The sequence below is a fragment of the Gopherus evgoodei genome, chromosome 4, assembly GCF_007399415.2.
Source record: "Gopherus evgoodei ecotype Sinaloan lineage chromosome 4, rGopEvg1_v1.p, whole genome shotgun sequence".
Classification (NCBI taxonomy): domain Eukaryota; kingdom Metazoa; phylum Chordata; order Testudines; family Testudinidae; genus Gopherus; species Gopherus evgoodei.
The window spans coordinates 145,909,977-145,934,983 of NC_044325.1; the positions used below are offsets into that span (position 1 = coordinate 145,909,977).

General features: G+C 43.4%; 2 protein-coding genes across 12 annotated transcripts in view; both read left to right on the forward strand.

Annotated features, from left to right (window-relative positions):
* Positions 1 to 5,410: 5,410 nt before the first annotated feature.
* On the forward strand, positions 5,411 to 15,486 carry LOC115650966 (corticosteroid 11-beta-dehydrogenase isozyme 1-like). Of its 5 annotated transcripts, none has more exons than XM_030561690.1 (7): positions 5,411 to 5,570; positions 6,954 to 7,042; positions 8,035 to 8,165; positions 9,404 to 9,515; positions 10,117 to 10,302; positions 13,051 to 13,194; positions 14,078 to 15,486. In XM_030561690.1, exons 2-7 carry the CDS (start codon positions 6,958 to 6,960, stop codon positions 14,296 to 14,298), a joined length of 879 nt encoding a protein of 292 aa, XP_030417550.1. In that variant the 5' UTR covers positions 5,411 to 5,570; positions 6,954 to 6,957; the 3' UTR covers positions 14,299 to 15,486. The 5 variants fall into 5 exon arrangements, with proteins under 5 accessions (XP_030417550.1, XP_030417551.1, XP_030417552.1 ...); XM_030561691.1 differs by having other exon boundaries at positions 6,957 to 7,042; XM_030561692.1 differs by lacking the exon at positions 6,954 to 7,042 and adding an exon at positions 7,515 to 7,674.
* Positions 15,487 to 17,211: 1,725 nt separating this feature from the next.
* The window catches only part of TRAF3IP3 (TRAF3 interacting protein 3), a 31,536-nt gene continuing 23,740 nt past the window's right edge, over positions 17,212 to 25,007 (forward strand). For 3 of the 7 annotated variants that reach the window (XM_030561696.1, XM_030561699.1, XM_030561698.1), the window contains exon 1: positions 17,212 to 17,497. The gene's annotated coding sequence lies outside the window, so the exon portion shown is untranslated. Of the gene's footprint in view, positions 17,498 to 17,731; positions 17,799 to 20,468; positions 20,567 to 25,007 lie in introns of those variants that run through there. The other 4 variants (XM_030561695.1, XM_030561700.1, XM_030561694.1 and 1 more) reach the window with 3 other exon arrangements.

Consider the following 25,007-nt stretch of genomic DNA (forward strand, 5'->3'; position numbering starts at 1 on the left):
CCCCAAGCAACAGCTCTGCAGCTCCCATTTGCCAGGAACAGCGGGCAATGAGAGCTGTGGAGGCAGTGCCTGCGGATGGGGCAGTGCACAGAGCTGCCTGGCCAAGCCTCTGCATAGGAGTTGGAGGGGGACACGCCATTGCTTCTGGGAGCTACCTGAGGTAAGTGCTGCCCACAGCCTGCACCCCTGACCCTCTCTTGTGCCCCGACCTCCTGCCCCAGGCCTGATCCCCCTCCCACCATCTGAATCCCTCAATCCCAGCCTGGAGCACCCTCCTGTACCTCAAACCCCTCATTGCAAGCCCCACCCCAAAGCCCACACCCCCAGCCAGAGCCCTCACCCCTCCCAAACCCCAATTCCTTTCCCCAGCCTGGAGACCCTCCTGCCCTCAGAACCCCTTGGTCCTAGCCTGGAGCACCCTCCTACACCCCAAACCTCTCATCCCCAGCCCCACCCCAGAGTCTGCACCCACAGCAGGAGCCATCACCCCTCCAACCTCCTGCCCCATCCCAGAGCCTCTTCCCACACCCTGAACTCCTCATTTCTGGTCCCACTTTAGAATTCACAGCCTGTCCCCTCTCCCACACTCCATCCCCAGCCCAGAGTCCTCACCCATACTCTGAAACCCTGGAGTCCTCCCGCCCCCACCCTCGTCATCTCCCCCCCCCCCCGCACCTCCATGCCCTGCCTCAGCCCGGAGTCCCTTCCTGCACCCTGAACTCCTCATTTCTGGCCCCATCCCAGAGCCTGCACCCCCAGCCAGAGCCCTCACCCCCTCCCATACCCCAATCCCCTGAGCCAGCCTGGGGAAAATGAGTGAATGAGGGTGGAGAAAGTGAGTGATGGGGGGGAGGAGATGGGTGAGCGGGGGCAGGGCCTAGGATAAAGGGTGGGGAAGAAACAGGGCCTTGGAGGAGGGGCCGGGCAGAGGCGGGACAAGGGTGTTCAGTTTTGTGCCAGTAGAAAGCTGGCAACCCTAAGCATGCCACTCCTGTCATTACCGGATACAAAGGCATGCACTCCTGCTCCTGCAGCTGGGAGCATGGTGAAGTCATGCGGGCCTTGAAAACGCATGTTTTGAAAAGATTTCTGAATTCAGTGCCCTGGGATTGCATTTCCTACTCTACCTCTTCCTTAGCTCACATTTCTCTGCATTTGAACAGACTTAAGGACTAACTGACCTCGCCAGCAAAATGCAATGGCCATTGCCTTTACTCACCCACCTTGTCTCAATATGGTTTTTATGAGACATTTTTATTTAAGGGAATTAGGCTCCAGTTGCACCACCGATTGTTAGTCTATGTTACGGGTCCCCAACGCAGTGCGCACGGATGTCATGGCACCTGCCGGGGCATCTATCTGCGCCCACTTACTGGCCAGTGGACGAGCATCTGCTGAAATGCCACCGAAAAGCAGCGTCATCAAGAGGTGTCGCTGCCAAAATGCCGCCAAAAAGCGGCATCACCAAGAGGCACCACCACTGAAATGTCACTGATTTTCGGTGGCATTTCGGAGGCAACGCCTCTTGATGACGCTACTTCGGTGGCATTTTGGTGGCAATGCCTCTTCATGACGCCGATTTTGGCAGCATTTCGACAGATGCTTGTCCACCGGCCACAGTCCTCGATAGTCCTGAAAAGGTTGGGGACCACTGGTCTATGTATATGTCAGCTGTGTATGAAGAGATCTTTGCAGAGAGGGAATGATTATTTTATCCCATAGCTCCCTCTCCTGGTGCATAAAATCCTTGCAGCCGGCACATTTGAAATAGAAGATAGGCAATGCCTTAACAATATTAGAACGGCCTTTGTGATCAAGCAGACTGTGGGAAGGTCATTTCCACAGCAGAAATCTGGCAATGTTTGTTTTAAAATTTTTGTTTTGATTTTTTTAAGCTAATAGACAGCACTTTGTATTTTAAATTAAGATTGCAATTCCTTCAAAAATTTCTCTAGATCAGGGAGCCCTGGCTGTAAACATGGAAAACCACAGTATCTGTCCCAGGATAAGTCAGACAATTTCTACTGCAGAAATGTATCAATGTTTACTCAAGAGAAGACTGCCCCCCACCCAAAGCCAAGTGGCCTGATTTTCAGAGGGGCTGAGTGCCTGCAGCTCAACGGGAGCTTGGCATCCAGGGGCGGCTCTAGGTATTTGGCTGCCCCAAGCACGACAGGCAGGCTGCTTTGGCAGCTTGCCTGTGGAGGGTCCGCTGGTCCCGCGGCTTCGGCAGACCCTCTGCAGGCATGCCGCTGAAGGCAGCCTGCCTGTCACCCTCGTGGCAACCGGCAGAGCGCCTCCCGTGGCTTGCTGCCCCAAGCACACGCTTGGCGTGCTGGTGTCTGGAGCCGCCCCGTTGGCATCTCTAAAAAATAGCAGGCCAAGACCTAACAAAAACTACCCAGCATTCCAGCAAACCCCACTGCTTTAGCTACAGTATCTGGAATAATATAACTCCATAATACAGAATATATAGCAAAAGAAGTATCCAGAATGTCTCTGACCCCATTTCTGACTTCTTAGGAACTGGATTATGGTTACATAACAGCTGGCATTTGTGGTGACTGGCAGAGCAAGCTATCCCCATCAAAGGTGACTGCTAGCAGACGGCAGTGCTGGCTTTCTGTTTCCCTTTTTGTAGCAAATAATTAGTGCTGATGGAAATTTTCCAAATTTAAATTACATTTTTCCCCCCATGTACAACAAAATTGAAAAATGTTCATGAAATTGTTCCCCTCTTTTTCCAAAGAACTCTAATAAAAGTGTCATTGTGAAACTATCTCCTGTCCCCAAATCTGAGCTGAAGATTAAGGAGAGATGGCTGGACTCTGCACCGTGGGATTTGTTCATAACACATGCCCAAGATTGAACAAAGCATGAAAGACAAATCTCCCACAACTCCACCACCACCCTTCCAGCCAGCCGTGGCCCTACAAACACACAGAGCTGAAGAGCATGTACCAGGGGAAATGTAGTGACATGAATTCATTATTAAAATAAAATTCACTAACTTTACAGTTGTGCATATTCCCCCTCCCCTTCCTTTCTCCATTACATCTTTTTGGCCCATACTACCTGGATGCATTGTCATTGACTCCGGCTGAGGCCTCATCTACATAGGCAAGCCACACCAGTTTAACCTGACGGTACATCTACACTGCAAACACTACAATGGCACAGCTGTAAACTGTGCCACTGTGGCATAGACACTTTCTACATCGATGGAAAGGGTTTTCCATTGCTGTAGTAAACCCGCCTCTCGGAGAGGCAGTAGCTAGGTTGACAAAGGAACTCTTCCATCTACCTAGTGGGGTCTACATTGGGGCTTAGATCGGCATAGCTATGTTGCACAGGACGTGATATTTTTCACAGTCCTGAGCAATGTTTCTGAGTTCTAGGTTTAGCGCAGGCCTAAAGTGTGAATTTGAAGACATAGTTGAACTGGTGTGAGCCCCTGTGTGGACATACCTATTTTGGTTTAGGAGTGGCTTTCTCCAGTTAAGTTAGGGTCTGGGTCTACACACAGTTTTGTACCAGTATAACTATTTTGGATGGGGTGGTGATTATACATATTACAGAAAAGTAGTTATACTGGCACAAAGTTATTCTGGTGCAGGTTATTCCCCCCTTCTCATATGGGAGTAGCTATCCCAGTATAAAGCACCTTTGTACAGTGTAACTGTGTCCACACTTGTGGGGTTGTACCACTTCAACTATACTGTTAGCAGCCTGATCTATGCTTACAATTTACACTGGCATAGCTATACTGGTGAAGGGTGTGATTTTTTTTTTGGGGGGGGGGGAGACTGATTTTGCTGTTCTTGTATAAGCCGTAATGCAGATGCATTTATACCAGCATACAAGTGTTTTTGCCAGTACATCTTATGTCTCTTGGCAATTGGTGTCAGCTATGCTGGCAGAAACACTTCTGCTGGTATAACCTGCATGTACTCTAGGAGGGTTTGCTGCTATAGCTATGCTAGTAAAACTTTTCTAGCGTAGACAAGGTTACACAGAATCATAGAATAGCACAGTTGGGAGGGAACTCAGGAAATCATCTAGTCCAGGGGTCGACAACCTTTCAGAAGTGGTGTGCCGAGTCTTCATTTATTCACTCTAATTTAAGGTTTCGCGTGCCAGTAATACATTTTAACGTATTTAGTAGGTCTCTTTCTATAAGTCTATAATATATAACTAAACTATTGTTGTATGTAAAGTAAATAAGGTTTTAAAAATGTTTAAGAAGCTTCATTTAAATTAAATTGCAGAGCCTCCCAGACTGGTGACTAGTGTGAGTGCCACTGAAAATCAGCTGTGTGCCACCTTCGGCGTGTGTTTCAGAGGTTGCCTACCCCGATCTAGTCTAGCCCCCTGCTCAAAGCAGGACCCATCCCCAGACAGATTTTTACCCCACTTCTCTAAATGGCCCCCTCAAGGATTGAACTCACAATCCTGGGTTTAGTAGGCCAATGCTCAAGCCATTGAGCTATTCCACCCCTCATGGTTAAAACAATATAATTTTTATGTGTAAACAATTGTGGATTGGGAACAGGCATAAGCCACTCTTAAACCTGGTCAACACTAGAAAAGTGATATAATTTTAACTGTTGGTTAGAAGTGTGTGGGCGAGGGTTGTTTGCTTTTTTACTGAGATTGTTATACTGGTGTAAACCCCAATGTGGATGCAGTTTTAACACTGTAAGTTGTCTTATAACTGTATAGCTTATTTTGCTTCCCAAATGGAAATAAGCTATACCACAATAAGCACTTTTATACAGCATAACTGCATCCACGCTAGGTTTTTCTTTGCAACATAAATATAATGGCATAGTTAAAGCAGTAAAACTTCTTAGTGTAGACCAAATCCTTAAACTGAAATCAGAGCATCCAAACAGGAGTTTAATCAGTGTGACTATATCAGTTTAAAAACTGATTTTAGTTAAGCAGGTGCAAACTTTCCAATGCAGATAATGCCTGAATTTTGTTTATTTACACCAGGACAGAATTTGTCCATCTCTTCTTATTCACTTCCTCCATCCTCCACTTCTCCCCCTATCCACCACATTTCCATTTTCTATTTCCTTTTTCTAATTATTATTCTCCTAGTCTCCTTTCTGGGTCCCTCCCTTTCTCTTTCTTTATGCCTCTTAGCCAATTAATCAACCATTCTCCCTGCTGATCTCCACTTTCACAGGACAAACAAAAAAGCCCTACGAAACACGAGTTGAAGATACATTTAGGGTAACCAGACAGCAAATGTGAAAAATCGGGACAGGGGGTGGGGGTAATAGGAGCCTATATAAGAAAAAGACCCCAAAATCAGGACCATCCCTATAAAATCAGGACATTTGACCACCCTAGATACACTACTGTTGTTCCAAGGGAAACTCATTATTTTCCGGTAAAAACTCCACCTCTTTTCAGTGTGCAAACATGCTGATGCCTTCCAAAGCAGGGACAGGGTAAACACAGCAAGAGGCAATCCACTCCAACTCTTGTCATTTTCGCTGATGGAGAGCAGGTCTGATACAGCAGGTTAAAGACTTGATGGACGCAGACTGGTTTTAAAGGTGAGCATATTTTTTCTGTCATGCAGATACTCACAATCAAAGTCCAAAGTTTATATATGGCTGCTTTTCTCTGAGGCAGCTTTGCAGGGTTTGCCTGCTGTATTGCTTGACTCTGTGGAACCCCTGGTTTTAGGATCTGGATTGTTTTTCTATTTCAGTTTGTAAAAGAAAGGATGTTAAATGGAATGAGATTTTAAAGGGATTGTGTTTGGAAAACAATTCCGAAAAAAGAGCCCATTTGAGTTTCACGCTGGAGCTGAGCAAAGCTGAGATGTTGCCCAGACTTGTTTTATTGCAACTCCCCAGATAGCTGAGTTCTGAAATTGCGCTGTTTGCAGACAGCACTTGTATGCATAGAAATGCACTGAAAACATTGCACTGTGCCTCCCTGAAATGCAAATTCCACTCAAAGGTAAATTAGTAGCAGTAACTTTCCATTTGTTTTCTATAGAAATTTAGGATTTGATCCTGCAATCCTGATGCACTTACTTCTTTCCCCTAGCCTTAGAACTCCAGCCCTAATCTAGTCCACCAGAATTCACTCCTCTGCACCTTTAAACACCTCCTTAAGAAAGCCTTTTTCAGAGAAGTCTGCAATCTCTATTTCCCCAAGGAAGGGTTTACACACCCACTGGAACTGCAAGACATGGCTCACATGACTGCTCATTCACTCTGGTTTTTAGTGCATTCCTTCCCTGCATGTGTGTGTCATCTGTCTACATATGCTCCTTAACGCATAGACAGTGTCATTTTATAAGTATTAAGCATCTAGCATATGGTGTGTATTATACAAGCGGTAATAATAAATAGCAGAATCCTGCAAAGTTTGTGCTGCAATCACTAGAAAGTTCTTCCTATATTTTTATATGGCCCTCATTCCTATAGCATTTGAGCACTTCCTACTCATTAATGAATTTATCCTCAAAACACCTCCCCGGAGGTAGGGGAGTACCATCCCCATTGTATAGACAAGGAAACTGAGGCACACAGAGGTTAGGTGACCTGCTCAAGAACGTATCTATTAGAGCCAGTACTTGAATCCAGATCTCCTGAACCAAAGTTCACAAACCCACTCTTCCTTTCTCAGAGGCTGGTTCCTTCCAACAAAAGGACACTTTTCCTTCAATGTGCTCAGAGAACACAACGGCAGTCCATAGCAGGATCAGGGTGCAACAGGGAATATGAAGTCCAAAATGACGCTGTTGTTTAAAGGTTAATGATTGTTAATCTGGCCAAAAAGTAAACAAAGGCTATGACGTACATTTGCAATTGAACTTGTTTTCAAAGCTCCCATCACTTGCTCTCTCCTTTTCAGAATATTTATATGCTTTTGTGGCGCTCAGCTCTTCAGGGTTTGTCTTTTTTATGCTTGTTTTTCTGCAGTAGGATGGGGCTGTTGCTAAAGATTCTTGTTCCATTTGTGGGATTGGTCTTGGCCTTCTGTTTTTATTCAAAGGAAGATTTTAATCCAGGTAAGTGATTAAAGCAAATGCCCTTTAAAACCATGACAGCAAAAGGGCACACTTGAGAGTTATAATAATAGATCTGCACAGAGACAATGCTGCAGTTTCATGAGCCTTTCAAATTCCAGACTGTAGCCTTTTGAAATGAAGTATGTCCAGGAATGTCACCTGAAATGGTATTCCTTTCTCTGGTAGAAAATGACAAATTACACAGTAGTATAAAAGTGCAGACATAGTCTAGCTTCCCAGATGAATAGAGGGGATTATTTGGGGCTTGTTGGAATTTCCAAGGTAAGTGATTTGAAATCAACAAAGTTATAAACTGTGTTGATACTATTGCTAATAAAAATAACTGGACACAAGGTTTAGCACCATGAAATCTAAAATGTTTCATTTTCAAATTAAAGATGAGCCTCAGCTGCAAAATTCAGCTCTGGATAAAAAACATCTTCACAGTGAGATTGTTTTCCATTCCATCTAGATTTTCATACTGAACCTATCATCCTGGTAGAAGAATCCAGTGCCAGATCCTCAACTGGTGTAAATCACCATAACTCACTGAGGTCAATGGAGCGATGCTGATGTACACTAGCTGAGGAATTGATTCTAGGGGCTGGGCTTGCCCCATTAGAGACATAAAGGTCTGTTGTGAATTTTGGATCCAAACTTTTAAAGCTTTGGGATCTCGGATTTTACTTTGTTAAAGTCATTAGTTTGTTTAGTTGTTGAGTTTACAGCTAGAGCAAACTAAAACTAGATACTAAGGTTTAGTAGGTTTAAAATGGAAGTGATAGTGCATCAAAACTGTACGTTTGGGTGAGTTTCCACTGCTCCCTTGATGGGTTTTTCCCTTGGGACTGAGAGGAATAGGCTGGGTTGATCTGAGGCTGGACTTGTATGGTTTGGGACAGAAATGTTGGTTTCACTAGTCTTTTGGGCACAAGTGTTTTTGTGGGTGATGTTAGTGTGACATGTAACATTTGCTATGTGCTACTCTGCAGAGATGCTGAAAGGGAAGCGAGTGATCGTCACTGGAGCAAGCACTGGAATTGGAGAGCAAATGGCTTATCACCTGGCCCGGATGGGAGCCCATGTTCTGATCACAGCACGGACAGAAGCCAAACTTCAGAAAGTAACTGGCTAGCCAAACACTCCTGTGGTGCCTAGATACTATGGTGATGGGTATATATATGGATGTTTGTTTAAAGAGATATGCATGTTCAGATTCATACACAGTTTATAGAGATGCAATAACGTCTCAATGAAGATTATAGGTTTTTGTTGGAAAATATCCTATTTCAACTCCCACACGCTGCCATTTTAAAGCCTGTTTTTCACTGACCACTGCAGGGTTTCTTGCACCTTCATCTGATGTACCTGGGGCTGGCCAACATAAGACACAGATCACTGGACAAAATGGAACCCTGGTCTGACCCAGCCTGGCAATTCTTATGTCCCTGCCCCCTCCACTCACTAATTTTTACACAGACAATTCTTCGCACAGTCAGTTTCTCATGTGTTGCTTCTGCCCAGAAGAAACCGTTACTGAAAGTTTTGAGGTCTGTTTGGACAGGGCAATTTTTGAGCTGTGAGATTTTGAGAAAGTGGTGATTTCTCACTTCTTGTTACTTGTTCTTATGGTTTAGCCCAGTTGAACACTGTTGAATGCAAAAGCTCCATGCCTGTTTTAGCCCCTGATTCTGCAAAGGGACCCATTTGCCCTGCTCCTGGCCCCTGAATGGAGACCAATTAGTGGATTGCATTGTAGGATCAATGGTTTATACATAGCTTCTTGGTTAAAAAAAACTAGTGCACAGAGCTGGCTTTACCAAGCTGGAGTGCTAAAAGCTTTCAATTATCAGAGCTTGAATTTTTAGTTACTAACATTTTTAAAAGATAAGCAGAATTGAAGAGAAGTTATTTTATTTATTTATTTATTTTAATAACCCATTATTTTCTTACCTAAATATTAACAGGAAAAGTTGACAGACATAACTACTAACACCTGACTGCTAGGCTGGGGTCTCCAGTGTGTTATTACAAGGGATGTGCAAAAATAACCATTTGCAAAATTCCATGACAATTTTTTTTTTCACAATTTACAGCCAAGTCAGTGTTTGCAGAATCAGATGTTTAGTGCTTGCTGTACGTTTGCAGGCAGAGCTACAGGACCAAATGCCTGCATGGTCTAATTCCATTGCTGTCAATGTATTTATACCAGCTCTGAATCTCACTCAGTGAACACAGACTGGACTCACCCAAGTAGGAGAACATAATCATTCTGCCTACTGAGCCACGCAAGTGTCCCTTTGAAATGCTCAGAGTACTAACAGTGGGGAAATCCATGTCTACATGTTGCATTTGTCTCAGGTTGTCACACGGTGCCTAGAGCTGGGTGCAGCGTCTGCTCACTTTATGAATGGCAGCATGGAAGACATGGCACTTGCAGAAGACGTGGTAAAGGAGGCCAAACAATTGTGGGGTACGTTAACTGCTTGCTGTCGGGAAATCACCACCTGACGCTTTCACAGAGGTGCTTTTAGCACAAGAGACAAATAACCCCAATCTTATTTTTACTTCTCACTAAAGCCCAGGCTAGAAGTATAGGTCTCCAGAGATGAAGGACCAGTAAACTGATTCCATGTATTGCTGACACTGCTATGGTCACTTCAAAATATATACTTATTATAAGTATACTTATACTTATTATTATTATTATTAAGCATACTTATACTTATACTTATTATTATTATAAGTATTGTTATTAACATTGCTGGCAGCATACACTGGATGATGTGGTTACGTTGTTTACTTTTCGTTCTTCACAGGATTTTATAGACAAAAAGGAGTTTTGATTTTTGAGATACACTTACATACCCAAACCACTGATGCAACACAATGCGAGGTGTATTTCGTCTCTGGAAAAATAACAACCTACTATAGCTATTAGTTAAGGGAGTTTTCTCCTTTAGTTCAAATGGTAAAAGGAGAGTGTCCTGGGTTCAAATGCTGCTGGCATAGGTTCATTAAACAGTTTTATCATTTTCTTCTAGCTGAAGCTAAAACACCCACTTTGCTTTCAGGAGGCCTTGACATGCTGATCCTCAATCATATCGGTTACACCTACTTTAACTACTTCGATGGAGATGTTGAGCATATACGAAAACTCCTGGAGATTAACTTTCTCAGCTATGTGGCCATGACAGTCTCTGCACTGCCAATGCTGAAGGAGAGTGGGGGCAGCATCCTAGTGGTTTCATCTAAAGCAGGTGAGAATGAACCAGGCTAGAGACCCTTATGTTCACTAATGCTTGATTCTTTCCTTTGGTTTAGTTCCTCCTGAGATTCAAAGGAGGCTTCTTCTGAAATTGTTTTTCAAAAGAGAGGAGGAGGATCACCTGAGAAGACTAACATACACCTCTACCTCGATATAACGCTGTCCTCGGGAGCCAAAAAATCTTACCACGGTATAGTGAAACCGCATTATATTGAACTTGCTTTGATCCACCGGAGTGCGCAGCCATGCCGCCCCCCCAGCACTGCTTTACCGCATTATATCCAAATTTGTGTTTTATCGGGTTGCGTTATATCGAGGTAGAGGTGTAATTGATTGGGACTATGGGTTCAATGTGACAAAGTCTGTTTACTCAATGCAAAAACAGTCTGTATGATTCATGTACTCCCCTTCTTCTGACCCCACTCTGCTGAGCGGCAGCATGTCTAGCATCTTGCAGATCAGCTTTCCGGTGGAGGAGAAATCCATGATGCAGTCTGGGGCCATGTCTACATCTAAAATTTTGCAGCGCTGGTTGTTACAGCTGTATTAGTACAGCTGTATAGGGCCAGCGCTGCAGAGTGGCCACACTTACAGCAACCAGCGCTGCAAGTGGTGTTAGATGTGGCCACACTGCAGCGCTGTTGGGCGGCTTCAAGGGGGGTTCGGGGAACGAGAGAGCAAACCGGGAAAGGAGACCAGCTTCGCCGCGGTTTGCTCTCGCGTTCCCCGAACCCCCCTGCAAACCGCAGGGAAGGAGACCTGCTTGCTCGGGGGTTCGGGGAACGAGAGAGCAAACCGGGAAAGGAGACCAGCTTTGCCGCGGTTTGCTCTCGCGTTCCCAGAACCACCCAGCAAACCTCAGGGAAGGAGACCTGCTTGCTCGGGGTTCGGGGAACGCGAGAGCAAGCCGGGGAAGGAGACCAGCTTGATTACCAGAGGCTTCCTAAGGTATGCTGGGATACCTGCTTATTCCACGGAGGTCAAGAAAAGCGCTGGTAAGTGTCTATACTTGATTACCAGCGCTGGATCACCAGCGCTGGATCCTCTACACCCGAGACAAAACGGGAGTACGGCCAGCGCTGCAAACAGGGAGTTGCAGCGCTGGTGGTGCCCTGCAGATGTGTACACCTCCTAAGTTGCAGCGCTGTAACTCCCTCACCAGCGCTGCAACTTTCTGATGTAGACAAGCCCTGGGTGTACTCCAAGTGCAACTGGTTTTACTTACGCACATACACCGCTCCTAAAATGAGATGGTCAAACAGTGCATAGAGCAGTCTCTGCTTCCAGAAATCTCAGCCTAATGCCAATGCCTGAGACTAACAAATTTATTTCAACATGAGCTTTCGTGAGCTATAGCTCACTTCTTCGGATGCATAGAATGGAACACACAGACAGGAGATATTTATACATACAGAGAACATGAAAAGGTGGAAGTATGCATAGCAACAGGAAGAGTCTAATCAATTGAGATGAGCTATCGTCAGCAGGAGAAAAAAACTTTTGAAGTGATAATTAAGATGACCCATAGAAGGTGTGAGGAGAACTTAGCATAGGGAAATAGATTCAATTAGTGTAATGACCCAACCATTTCCAGTCTCTGTTTAGGCCTGAGTTAATTGTGTCTAATTTGCATATTAATTTGAGTTCAGCAGTCTCTCTTTGGAGTCTGTTTTTGAATTTTTTTTGTTGCAAAATTGCCACCTTCAAGTCTGTCACTGAGTGGTTAGAGAGACTGAAGTGTTCTCCCACTGGTTTTTGAATGTTATGATTCCTGATGTCAGATTTGTGTCCATTTATTCTTTTGCGAAGAGACTGTCCGGTTTGGCCAATGTACATGGCAGAGGGGCATTGCTGGCACATGATGGCATATATCACGTTGGTAGATGTGCAGGTGAACGAGCCCCTGATGGCGTGGCTGATGTGATTGGGTCCTATGATGGTGTCACTTGAATAGATATGTGGACAGAGCTGGCATCGGGCTTTGTTGCAAGGATAGGTTCCTGGGTTAGTGTTTATGTTGTATGGTGTGCGGCTGCTGGTGAATATTTGCTTCAGGTTGGGAGGCTGTCTATAAGCAAGGACTAGCCTGTCTCCCAAGATCTGTGAGAGTGAGGGATCATCTGTAAGGCTAGGTTGTAGATCTTTGATGATGCAATAATTGACTCTAAGTATGAGTCCAAGGCATGGAGCAAACTCTCCCTTTTCTGAAGCTGCCTCTACACACAACCTGGCACAACCAAAGACTAACATTACCACCATGTGTCTTCCCAACAATAAACATTCACTTGCACACTAAGCAAAAGATCTTGTAAAACTGCATAACAGCGCCACGTGATAATATCTGCCATCACAATACATATTGTTTGTTTGCTAGGTTGTGTGTTGTATACACTAACTGATATATATATGGATGTGCGTTCTATGCAAGGGTCACATTTCTCATGAGTGAGTTATGGAGGTCATTCAGACCTCATGCGGATAATACCTTTATATCACCGCATCTCATCATATATTTTGTACATGCCACATATTACAGAAAAACTGTTAGGAATGTTTTACCCCCTTCCCGCTCATCTCAGTGTTAGTGGATTTACTTATATCCTTCAGCCTATTGAGATAGTTAGTTCCTGTGAGTCAAAATATGACAGCTGCTGAAGGATAAGAAAGTCAGAATGACACGTTTTTGCTTCTGTGCACTGAAAGTATTTAGCCTCGTAAACGTTGTTGCATCTCTCTCTAGGTAAAATTGGAATTCCATTTGTTGCTCCCTACTCTGCAACTAAGTTCGCCCTGGATGGATTTTTCAGTTCCTTGAGACAGGAATTAATAATCAAGAATATCAGTGTTTCCATCACGCTCTGCATCTTGGGTCACATTGCTACTGGTAGGATCAGCACACTTATATGGCCTTGCTAATTAGAAGGGCTTGTACATAACAGTACCCAGGCATAAAAATATTACTAACCTCCAGAAAGTGGAGAATAGCGTCCCCATGTTAACTTTTTTTTTTTGGTAGTATGAATGTTTTTAATGAAACACTGTACTTTTAAAGAAGAGTTTCACTATTCTCCTTAGAAGTTTTTACAATACTGAACCCAAATCTCCTAAAAATTCATTGCTTCAGCTACAAAAATGAAGGAACTGTTTTTAATTAATTCAGTTTATCACCTTAACTTTCATGCAAACCTCTTTAGTACATCTCAAAATTGCATCAATGATGATTTTATAGTCACAAGAAATTCAGCCCAAATATGAGTGTCTCAGACTTGCTAAGGAAATTATTATTGTATTTTTACAGCACCAGTATGTGCTAAACACAAGTAAAAGATAAGATGTAAAATTTTCAAACACATCTCAATGACTTAGTAACTTAACTCCTATTTTCAAAAGGGACTTAGGCATTTAGGACACTGAGTCACCTTTGAAAATGGGACTTGAGTATTTCTGAAAATGTTGTTTATTTACTTTTGCTAATTTTATTACTAAGTTATTCAGGTCAAAAGGCTTGGATAACAACAATACAATTTTCCAGTTGTATAAATTACTCAAAAAGCAGAGGAGAAGTTATACATCTCACCAATTTCCTTTTTTTTTTTTAAAGTTGAAGTTTTGTTGAAATCTCAACATCTGTTTTTTTTAACCCACTCTATTTAGTAATTCATTTTCAGAATGCCAAAATACCTCCTTAAATGTTGAACTTTAGATTTCATTGCTCTGCACAGGTTTGTGATGACAGTTCCCTTTCTTGTATTTCTCCTTCTCCCCAGAAACTGCTGAGAAAACTGTTTCCCATGTGATGCAGAAACCAGGTGCACCGAAGGAAGAATGTGCACTGGAGATTATCAGGAGTGGAGCACTGCGGAAACGGGAACTCTACTATCCATACACTGCTGTGAGAATCCCCCTCTTAATACGAGACTGGGCTCCCGAATTTTTGGACTCACTCACAAGAAATAGTTTAAATGTGGAAAATGTCAAAAAAAGTTAGCTTGTCACATGCAGCAGGGCCTAACTAGAAAACAAACCTAATGGCACGAACTTCAGCTAAATGGGGACATTTTATTTTCAGTCTAAATAGTTTGGGTGCTATTTGCAAAAACATCTAAGGGACTTAGTAGCAACAAATCCAATTGGCTTTCAATGAGATTTGTACATCGAAGTCACTCAAGTGCTTCGGAAAATCCCATCTTTTTTTTTTTTTTTTTTTATATTTTCTCTCTGGATATGAGAAGAGGGGGCAACATGAGGCCTCTGAAAAGCAGCAAATTCTCCGCCGTCTGTAGAACAGCGTTAGCAATGTCTGGGTTCATGTTTGCGGGGACGGGGTATGGGTATCACTCACTTTCAACCAGGACAGCAACTCTCAGACCTCCCAATGCTGCAAACAGCCCACACTGGTTTCAGTAGCATACCTCCCATTTGCTCTACTGCACAAAGTTGCTTAGTAAGAAATCTGCTTTTTAATTGTCCTTGCAAAACCTAAGAGGATCTCATTCTCCTCTCACTGTGCTCTAACTGAGTCAGCATCAGGTCCCACAGCATTCCTTCATGCTAAACACTAATTGTTGTTGTTAGTAATATTTATCTGCATTGTAATAACGCCTAGAAGCCCAAGCAGGGGTTGGGGCCTATTTTTGCATTGGACACACACATCATAAAAAAGACTTCCTGTCCCAACAAGCTTACAGTCTGTAATTCACATTAGCAAGATTGTATGTGCATAGAGGCCAATTGTGCATTCCATGAACACCCAGAACTCCCATCAAGCCAGACTTCAAATTCCCACCAACTTCAGCAGTACTCGGGGCAGAACCTTTAAAGTTTAGGGATCACACCGTCCAGCTCTGAAGTGCAGGTGCCTCTGTGGTTGAAAACAGCTGCATTTCAGGGGCAGGGAAAATGTCCTAAACTCTGTGAAATTAGAGGTGGAAAATCTGTAGCAGCACCAAGAATGTATAGCCTAAAGAGGCTGCAACCTCATTTTGAAGTTCTAATTGAAATATACATCAGGAAAGTATAATAAGAGCTATAAAACTATTCTCGCTGCTGGGCAAAGCACAGTGAATTTATGCTTGTTAAAAATTAAGTGCAGTAGGATAGAAACTCATCAGGAGTCTCATAAATCATCAAAATTAATAATGTATAAAGCATAATGGAGTAAAAGAGGATGTGAATAAATGAGACTTTGTGAAATGTGTATTTTACTCTATTCGTTTACTAATAGTTGGTCTATTACTTTGGTTGTTTGCAATTTTATAAAATCTCACAAAAGTTTGATCTAAAAGTATAAATAAAAAATAAAGCCGTGAGACACAATCCAGCAGGTTCCAGGGAGGCATGAGGAAATCAGGGGAGTTTCAATGAAACACACAAATCTGAAATGGATTTGTGTTTATTCTCTTGGGGCCAAAACTAAGTTCACTGAAGTCAATAGGAGCCCATCCATTGATTTCAATGAGCTTTGGATCAGGTCCTTGCTGAAAGCATTCTGCTTTAGTTAACAATGCAAAGGGCAAATCACAAAAACGTGCTATGAATGTGGTGAAATTTTCCCATGCTCTAGCATGGAGTGTGTGCATTCACTGGTTTCGTGTCCAAAGGCCTCTCTCTTCTGAGGTAGTTCTTTTATTGCCAGTGGAAACAGCAATAACACCTAAGCTCAGCCTAAACTTTCTCGCCCAAGCTAGGCTGTTCCTAGGATTTCCCTCCAGGACCTCTCTGTTCCAGGTACTGTTTCCCCACTTCTGCCCACACCTTCCTCTCTCCTATTCTGGGTGGAATTACCTACCCCCACAACCATCACAGTGAGTCTGTATCAAGTTAGTCCGCATTGCCACCTGCTGACAGCAGACCCCAATACACGGATCCTCTCTCATCCTGGTACTGAAGCAAAACAGGGACTGTAGGCTCCTTATTCCCTGCAGGTGAAAGGTGTCATCTAGAAGATATCCCATGGAATGGAAGTGCATCAGAAAGCAATAATGACGGAAGGATGTTGGGGTAATATTGGGCAGCAAATTCTAGGTGGCCTACTATTGCAGTCACATGGCAGATCGGTGGCCAGGGTGACTCTGGGCTCCATACACAGCGAATCAGGTGAGCAGGGAGACACTAGTCCCTGAGAACACACCTGGAATAGTGTATTGAAGTTCCAGGCCCAATATCTACCAGGCTGAGCTCTACCGGAATGATGGGTGGCAGCAGATATTCCCCTCTGACAATAATAATTGGTGCCCTCTGGGCCAAATAATCCCACAGGAATTTCAGAAATGTCAAATAAGAAACTTAACAAGGATGGTTGAAATAGGGGGGCAAATACAGAGAAAGCAAGAGATTTATGGTGAAGGGAAAGGGGATCTGCCGTTCAGCCCAAATAAGGATTTATTTTGGGATGTGTAAATCCTGGAAGCAATACTAAGGGAGACTCTTGCTTTTTATTCTAGCACTGTTTAGCCATAGACTTGGCTCAAGCATCACTTCTGGATGAGTCCTTAGAAAATAAGGCTGGAGCTATCATAAAGAAGATGGCTGCCTTAGAGTTTCATTTCCTTCCATGTTTACCTGGACACATCTGTTTGGTGGGGAGCGTTCACACCAGCATCACTCTGACCTTTGTCAACTCTGCCGCTGGCCTAACCTCAGATGGCAGAAATAGGAATTTTGCACTACAGAAGACTGTTTACAAGTAACACTACTTTCCTTCCCAACACCACGATTCCTCATGCCAAAGGTGGCAAGGCAGAGTCAGTCACAGCTCATCCTGCACAGCTTCTCAGGACGGAGCAGCGCCTCAGGGTGCAGCAGCTGATAAATGGAGAAACAGCAAAGGACACTCCTGGACCCTGGCGATAGTGGTATGCAGCCCGTCCCACCACAAGATAACCAAACAACTATACTGTGCAGGGCACCAATGCTCCAGCCTCTCCTACCATGTCACAAACTCTAAGCAGAGACAGGAACCTGGGTTAAGTGTTGCGGCTTAGTACATTTCCTGTTTCAAAAAAAAAAAAAAAAGAGCAGCAAAGAGAAGTCATTCAAACAAGATGTCAGTTGCAATGTGTTAGCACCCACTAACCCAGAGCTCACCCTTCTCCTTTCTGGCATGGGGCTTAACTGAGGTTGGGGAGAAGAGCAGGGTCTCTGAACATCTGGCGAATTCACCTAAGGGCTGCCCTTGCTGCATAGAGGTAAGAACCTTTAGATCTGTGGCTAGCTATGGATGTACAGAAATAAACGCTGACCCTGTAAAGGGAGGCAATTTGTGTCTTGTTCTTTAACCCGGAGTTTCAGCCTGCATGATTGACACTGGGAGGTTGTAACATGAGCCAGCAAGGGATTTTTTTTTCCCTTGAAGTTTGAGTGTTACAGCATGCAAAAGAGAGATAAAAGGCACGCTTATTAATTAAGAAGAGTAATTTTAGGTGGCCACGGAAGAAAATAAAACCCGTAAGTCGCCAGCAAGGGCTCAGAAGTTTGCTCAGCTTGGGGGTGAGTAATAGATCACACGTTTCTTTACGTTTCTTTCTTGCTTTAAAAGTCTGAAGGTATTTTGTGTTTAAATCAAGCGTATAAACAAGTCCCACTTCCTGGGATGCACAGTAAGCAGGCTCTGTAAAGAATGTAGTCAGAGCAGGTGAGAAGGTAGCTGAGCAGCTTGTAATGAGAAAGAGTCTAACAAATGCAGCCTTTGAGTACATGTCACACATCCGGATGAATAGGCAGCAGCACCCATATTCAGCACTGGACTGGGCCATTTTTTAAATATGAAAATATAAGCAGAGAAAAATATCGTTTCCAGGGCCTGAAAAGTTTGGAGGCCAATTGTCTTTTTTTGGGGAGGGGGGAAGGAGGGAAGGAGTGAGTTCACATCCAGATCCAGTTTCTGAGTGTTTTCAGCTCTAGGGTGTTGGCATAGGCCCAATCATTATGTACTTCAATGTCAGCGAAGCTGTTCACCAGATCTACCCTCAGCCTGCTGTGCTGAGGAAGATTGGGCATGAGAGAGAAAGCCTAGAACAAGGGCCACAATGAAACTATTTAGTCAAGAACATAAAAGCTGTGTGGAAACAACATTTTAAGTGTTTTATGTGAGTTGCCCAGTTCTGTTATTTCTCCAGCTGAAAGTCTGCAACAATAAAAACAAATGAATAGCAGATTTTGATGAGACGCAGAGGGGGACGAGTGGAATAATTAAGTGAAAAAAAGGACATTTCAGGGACAGCGAGAGGTTCGAGAGTCAGCAGCATCTCCAAACAAATAATGCAAAAAAAACCCAAAAGTTCAGGGCCATTTAGAAAGTGATTCATTTCAATATTATCTTGGAAGTCTTCATTTTCCTAGTTGGCTCGGGGAGTATTTAAGGTGATGCGTTGATGGCTAGTTTGCATATATTTCTCCTACATAAAAGCACAAGCTCTTCAGATTGTTATTAAAAGGCTGTTCTCATATTGGAAAGGAGTTCTTCCAGTTAAAGGAAAACATTTCAGTGACATGCTCTGGCTGTGCCATTATAAAAAATGTGTTTATCTATAGTGGTTTTTTATAGGCAGCTATACTATTCTGTGGGGCAAATTATTATCAAATCTCCCCATCTTTCCTCCTCCTTCCCCAAAACCTTACAAACTTTTTAATTGATGCCACTAATTGCCCTCAGTGTTTCCATCAAAGTCAGTGATTTTCCAGTTGTTTGAGACAAAGAAATGCTAGTGAAATCGCTTATTTTTATTTGAGAGTGAACAAAGTTTAACCTGTTTTTTCAGAGACTAATTTTCCTTATTTTTTCTTCACTTTAGTTGATACATTTTTTCTTTCAGGCAGTCAGACTCTCAGACTCAAGAGTGATGGGAGCATTATAAGTACCTGGATAGAGAGTTCCCAGAACTTTGAAAGGATTTAGATAGGAATTTGATCTTATCTATCTACATCTCAATTAGTCTGTCTTTCAGCTCTGAGTGCAAGGGTGTATGGAGCTGTCTAGCTTACGAAGACATTAAGGACTGGAACAAATGATTGCTATGAAACAATATAATATATGTTAATGAAAATCTGAAAAATGTTTGCTAGGAATGGATATTACTACCACACTCTTAGCCTACTGGTCCAGCGGCAAGAGCCCAAGCTCAGAGACTTTATGCATATGATGGGTGCCAGTTTATGTTCTTGCCAAGTGAAAAGATGCTGGCATGTGTCCTCCAAAGCTCTGTGATCTGCGATGAATAGGAAACCTAAAGCTGGAAGAGAGCAGCCTCTCCCTATTTCCAATCTCAATTTCCAACCAATCACCAGACACTATCAAAAAATTATTTTATTTTTTGTTTAAATGACTGTAAAAGGGCTGACTGCTCACAATTACACTGGTGTAAATCAGGAGTGCCTCCACTTAGTGATTTTACTCCCAGTTGACTTCTGCACAACTCAGAGCAGAATGTGACCCTAAGGTAAAACCTTGGGTACTTATCAGAACTGCACCTTAATGATTGAATCATTTGATGTTCCTCAGTCACTAAGGCTGGGATTTTTCAAAAGCATTCCGCGTTGGCCTAACTCTGCTCCTGTTAAAGTGAATGGTAAAACTCCCACTGACTTCGGTAGGAAGAGTTAGGTCAATGCTTCACACCCACCGAAAATCACGCCCTATGGGTATGTTTACACTGTAGCTGGGAGCATGTCTCTCAGCCCAGGGCTTGAGCTCCTCTTTGCCTTCTCCCTTCAATCAGGGTCTGTAGCTCTGGTTCTTAGTTTCCAAGTGTTCTTGTCAAGTGTGTCTTCCAAGCTGACAGCAACCTTCTTCATATCTTCCTTCAGCATCTCAAACCACCTTTTTTAGGAGATCTTTGTCCTGTGTCTACTAGTTTTTGAACTCTCTGGCCAACACATCCTACATCTTGTCATTTCACACGACCCAGTCATCTCACTCTGTACTCACTCAGCTTTTCTGTGATGGAGGCTACCTGAATCCTGGCTTGTATCATTTCATTGCATAGCTTGTCAGCTCTTGTCTTACCCAGCACCTGCTTGAGCATTCTCCTGTCGGCAGTGTGAAGTAGTAGTTGTTCTCTCTGTTTCACTGGTCAGCATTCTGACTCACATATCATGGCTGACTTAATCATGATCTTATACACTTGGCTCTTTAGTTTACCTGGCATATCCTTATTGCAGAGAATTCCTGTCAACTCTCTCTATTTATACCAAGCACTTGTCAGGTGATTCCTAACATCTGCATCCACATCCCCATCATGGCTCCACAGTATACTGAGGTATGTAAGTTATTGCACAGCCTTTAACTCTGTACATCTAGTTTTACTGGCATCATGTTGTCCTCCCAACAAAGCATTGCACGTATTCCGTCTTTTGTCAGCTGATTCTTAAGCCATTTTCTTCTAGTGCAGTCCTCCATAGTTCTAGGTCCTTTTCCAGTTTGTATTCATCTTCATAGCACAAAAAGTATGCTCCATGGAGCCTCTTCTCTAATGTCCTGCATTGAGGCGTCCATTGCAATCACAAACAGAACTGGGTTTAAGGTTGATTCTTGATGTAGAGCTACACTCTCAGTGAATGCTTTTCACTACTGTAATGCTATCTTCATACATATCCATCACAGTCCGAACATGTGTCTCTGGCAGATTGCACAACCAAAAGCATCACCAAAGCAATTTTCTAGGAACCCTGCCCTAAACCTTCTCTAAATCTACAAACATCAAGTGCAGCTCCAGGAATTTATTCCCATACTTCTCCTGCAATATTCAGGTTGCTAATACTGCCTCCATTGTTGACCTTCCAAACATAAATCCAACTGGGTTGTCATATATTTGATACTCCAGCTCCTGCTAAAATCTTTTCTCTAATTCTTTCTAGCCATTTCACAGTGTTATCCATTAACTTGATGGTGTGACCCTGAGAGCCCTTTATGCCAATTAGCAAAGAGTGCACCCAACAGAATATTTAGCCAAACTATGTCTCATAGACTCATAGACTCATAGGTCAGAAGGGACCAATCTGATCATCTAGTCTGACCTCCTGCACAAGGCAGGCCACAGAACCCCACCCATCCAATTTTATAACAACCCCTATCCCAGGACCGAGTTATTGAAATCCTCAAAATTGGTTTGAAGACCTCAAGCTGCAGAGAAACCACCAGCAAGCGACCTGTGCCCCACGCTGCAGGGGAAGGCGAAAAACCTCCAGGGCCCCTGCCAATCCGCCCTGGAGGAAAATTCCCTCCCGACCCCAAATATGGCGATCAGCTAAACCCTGAGCATGTGGGCAAGACTCACCAGCCAGCACCCAAGAAGGAATTCTCTGCAGTAACTCAGTTCCCATTCCATCCAACATCTCCCCGCAGACCATTGAGCAGACCTATCTGGTGGTAATCCAAGATCAATTGCCCAAATTAACGATCCTATCATAACATCCCCTCCATATACTTATCAAGCTTTGTCTTAAAGCCAGGAAAGTCTTTTGCCCCCACTACTTCCCTCGGAAGGCTGTTCCAGAACTTCACTCCCCTAATGGTTAGAAACCTTCGTCTAATTTCAAGTCTAAACTTCCTAATATCCAGTTTATACCCATTCATCCTCGTGCTTACATTAGTACTAAACTTAAATAATTCCTCTCCCTCCCTAACGTTAACCCCCCTGATATATTTATATAGAGCAAGCATATCCCCCCGCAGCCTTCTTTTGGCCAGGCTAAACAAGCCAAGCTCTTTGAGTCTCCTTTCATAAGGCAGTTTTTCCATTCCTCGGATCATCCTTGTAGCCCGTCTCTGAACCTGTTCCAGTTTGAATTCATCCTTCTTGAACATGGGACACCAGAACTGCACACAGTATTCCAGATGGGGTCTCACCAACGCCTTGTATAACGGTACTAACACCTCCTTATCCTTGCAGGAAATACCCCGCCTGATGCATCCCAAAATCGCATTTGCTTTTTTAACAGCCGTATCACATTGGCGACTCATAGTCATCCTGCTATCAACCAGTACCCCAAGGTCCTTCTCCTCCTCCGTTTCTTCCAACTGATGCTCCCCCAACGTATATCCAAAATTCTTATTATTAATTCCTAAATGCATAACCTTGCACTTTTCACTATTGTATTTCATCCTATTTCTATTACTCCAGTTTACAAGGTGGTTCAGATCTTCCTGAATAGTATCCCTGTCCTTCTCCGTGTTAGCAATACCCCCCAGCTTCGTGTCATCCGCAAACTTTATTAGCACATTCCCGCTCTTTGTGCCAAGGTCAGTAATAAAAAGGTTAAATAAGATCGGTCCCAAAACCGATCCTTGAGGGACTCCACTAGTGACCTCCTTCCAGCCTGACAGTTCACCTTTCAATACGACCCTCTGGAGTCTCCCCTTTAACCAGTTCCTTATCCACCTTACAACTTTCATATTCATTCCCATCTTTTCCAATTTGACTAACAGTTCCCCGTGCGGAACCGTGTCGAACGCCTTACTGAAATCTAGGTAAATTATATCTACCGCATTTCCTTTATCTAAGTAATCCGTCATCTTCTCAAAGAAGGAGATCAGATTGGTTTGACACGATCTACCTTTACTAAATCCGTGTTGCAATTCGTCCCAATTACCATTGACCTCTATGTCCTTAACTACTTTCTCCCTTAAAATTTTTTCCAAGACCTTACATACTACAGACGTCAAGCTAACAGGCCTATAATTACCTGGATCACTTTTATTCCTTTCTTAAAAATAGGAACTACATTAGCAATCCTCCAGTCATACGGCACAACCCCCGAGTTTATCGATTGCTTAAAAATTCTCTCTAACGGGCTCGCAATTTCACGCGCCAGTTCCTTTAATATCCTCGGATGGAGATTGTCCGGGCCCTCCGACTTCGTCCCATCGAGCTGTTCAAGTACGGCCTCTACCTCAGTTGCGGTAATATCCACTTCCATATCCACATTCCCGTTTATCATCCCTCCATCATCGCAAGGTTCCTCACTAGTCTTATTAAAAACTGAAGCAAAGTACTTGTTTAGATGTTGGGCCATGCCTAGGTTATCCTTAACCTCCATTCCATCCTCAGTGTATAGCGGCCCCACTTCTTCTTTCTTTGTTTTCTTCTTATTTATGTGGCTGTAGAACCTTTTACTATTGGTTTTGATTCCCTTTGCAAGGTCCAGTTCAATGCGGCTTTTAGCCTTCCTCACTTTATCCCTACATGTTTTGACCTCACCAAGGTAGCTTTCCTTACTGATCCTGCCTTTCTTCCACTCCCTGTAAGCTTTCTGCTTTTGTCTAATCCCCTCTCTGAGTTGCTTGCTCATCCAGTTTGGCCTACAACTCCTGCCCATGTTTTTTTTCCCCTTTCTTGGGATGCAGGCTTCCGACAGTCTCCACAGCTGCGACTTAAAGTAATTCCAGGCCCCTCCTCCGCATTTAAATCCACTAATTCCTCCGTCCAATCCACTTCCCTAACTAATTTCCTTAACTCTTTAAAATTAGCCCTCGAGAAGTCAAAAACCCTAATCCCAGATCTACATTTGTTTATCCTTCCATCTAGTTTGAACTGAATCAGCTCATGATCACTCGAACCAAGGTTGTCCCCTACCACCATTTCTTCTACGAGGTCCTCACTGCTCACCAACACCAAATCTAAAATGGCATCTCCTCTCGTAGGTACTTCAACTACTTGATGAAGAAATCCATCCGCTATCACATCCAGAAAAATCTGACCCCTATTATTCTTGCAAGTACTCGTCCTCCAGTCTATATCTGGGAAGTTGAAGTCCCCCATAATCACACATTTCCCCTTTGTGTTTACTTCATTAAAGACATAGAGTATCCTAAAAAAAGTGTGTGATGTATGTACGGGTTGTGTATACAGAGTTATGTATTTATGCTGGAAATATGTTCTTAAAATATGTTGTGGAGGCAGTTGATAAACTAGCCTGCCCTAGACAAAGGAATGTGGATTTACCTGTCTGCATGGATCAAGCAAACAGTGGAAGAGAAAAACATCATGGCTTGATTACAAGCACAGGCCAATAGAAAGACATTTGTATCGAAGGTAAACAAAGTGATTAAGTGAATCCAAAAAAGCAAATTGACCCAAGGATGAAGAAGGGGCTTGGCACCTGCACCCCAAAGAATAAGCAGCAGGGGAGAGGAACTTTGTCTGGATTTATTTTCAAAAAACACATTTCAAAGGCTTTTTGGACTAAGGAGACAAAGGGATCAGCACCCTTTGATGCTGTGAATGGTGGATCCTTCTGCCTGAGTGGCTGGGGATGCTCATAGCTTGATGTGAGTGAGAAAGCTGCTCAGGCAAAGATTGTAGCTTGCTAAAGTTAAGTTTCAGTCACTAGAAAGTAGGTTTGGTTTGGTTTGTAACCAGACCTGTCTCTTTTCTTTTGCTCACGATCACTTAAATCTATATTAACATATTATTAGTTATACTATAAACCATCCCCATCCTGTTATATTAAAGTGAGGTGCATATCCTCAACTGAGCCAACAGGCTGAGGTGTATTCTGTCTCTTTGGAGACAGGAGACTTTGTTCATTTCGATGAGTGTCCAAGTGAGAGGGACTGCAGGCTGCAGAAAGATGCCTCTAGGAGACTCAGGAACCAGGGTTCACTAAATGTTACCTGCAAGGCAAAGTTTAGAATGGCAGAGTCTGGAGATATTTGCTGGTGAGGTGGACAGAGTGGTGTAGCAGGAGGCTGTCACACTG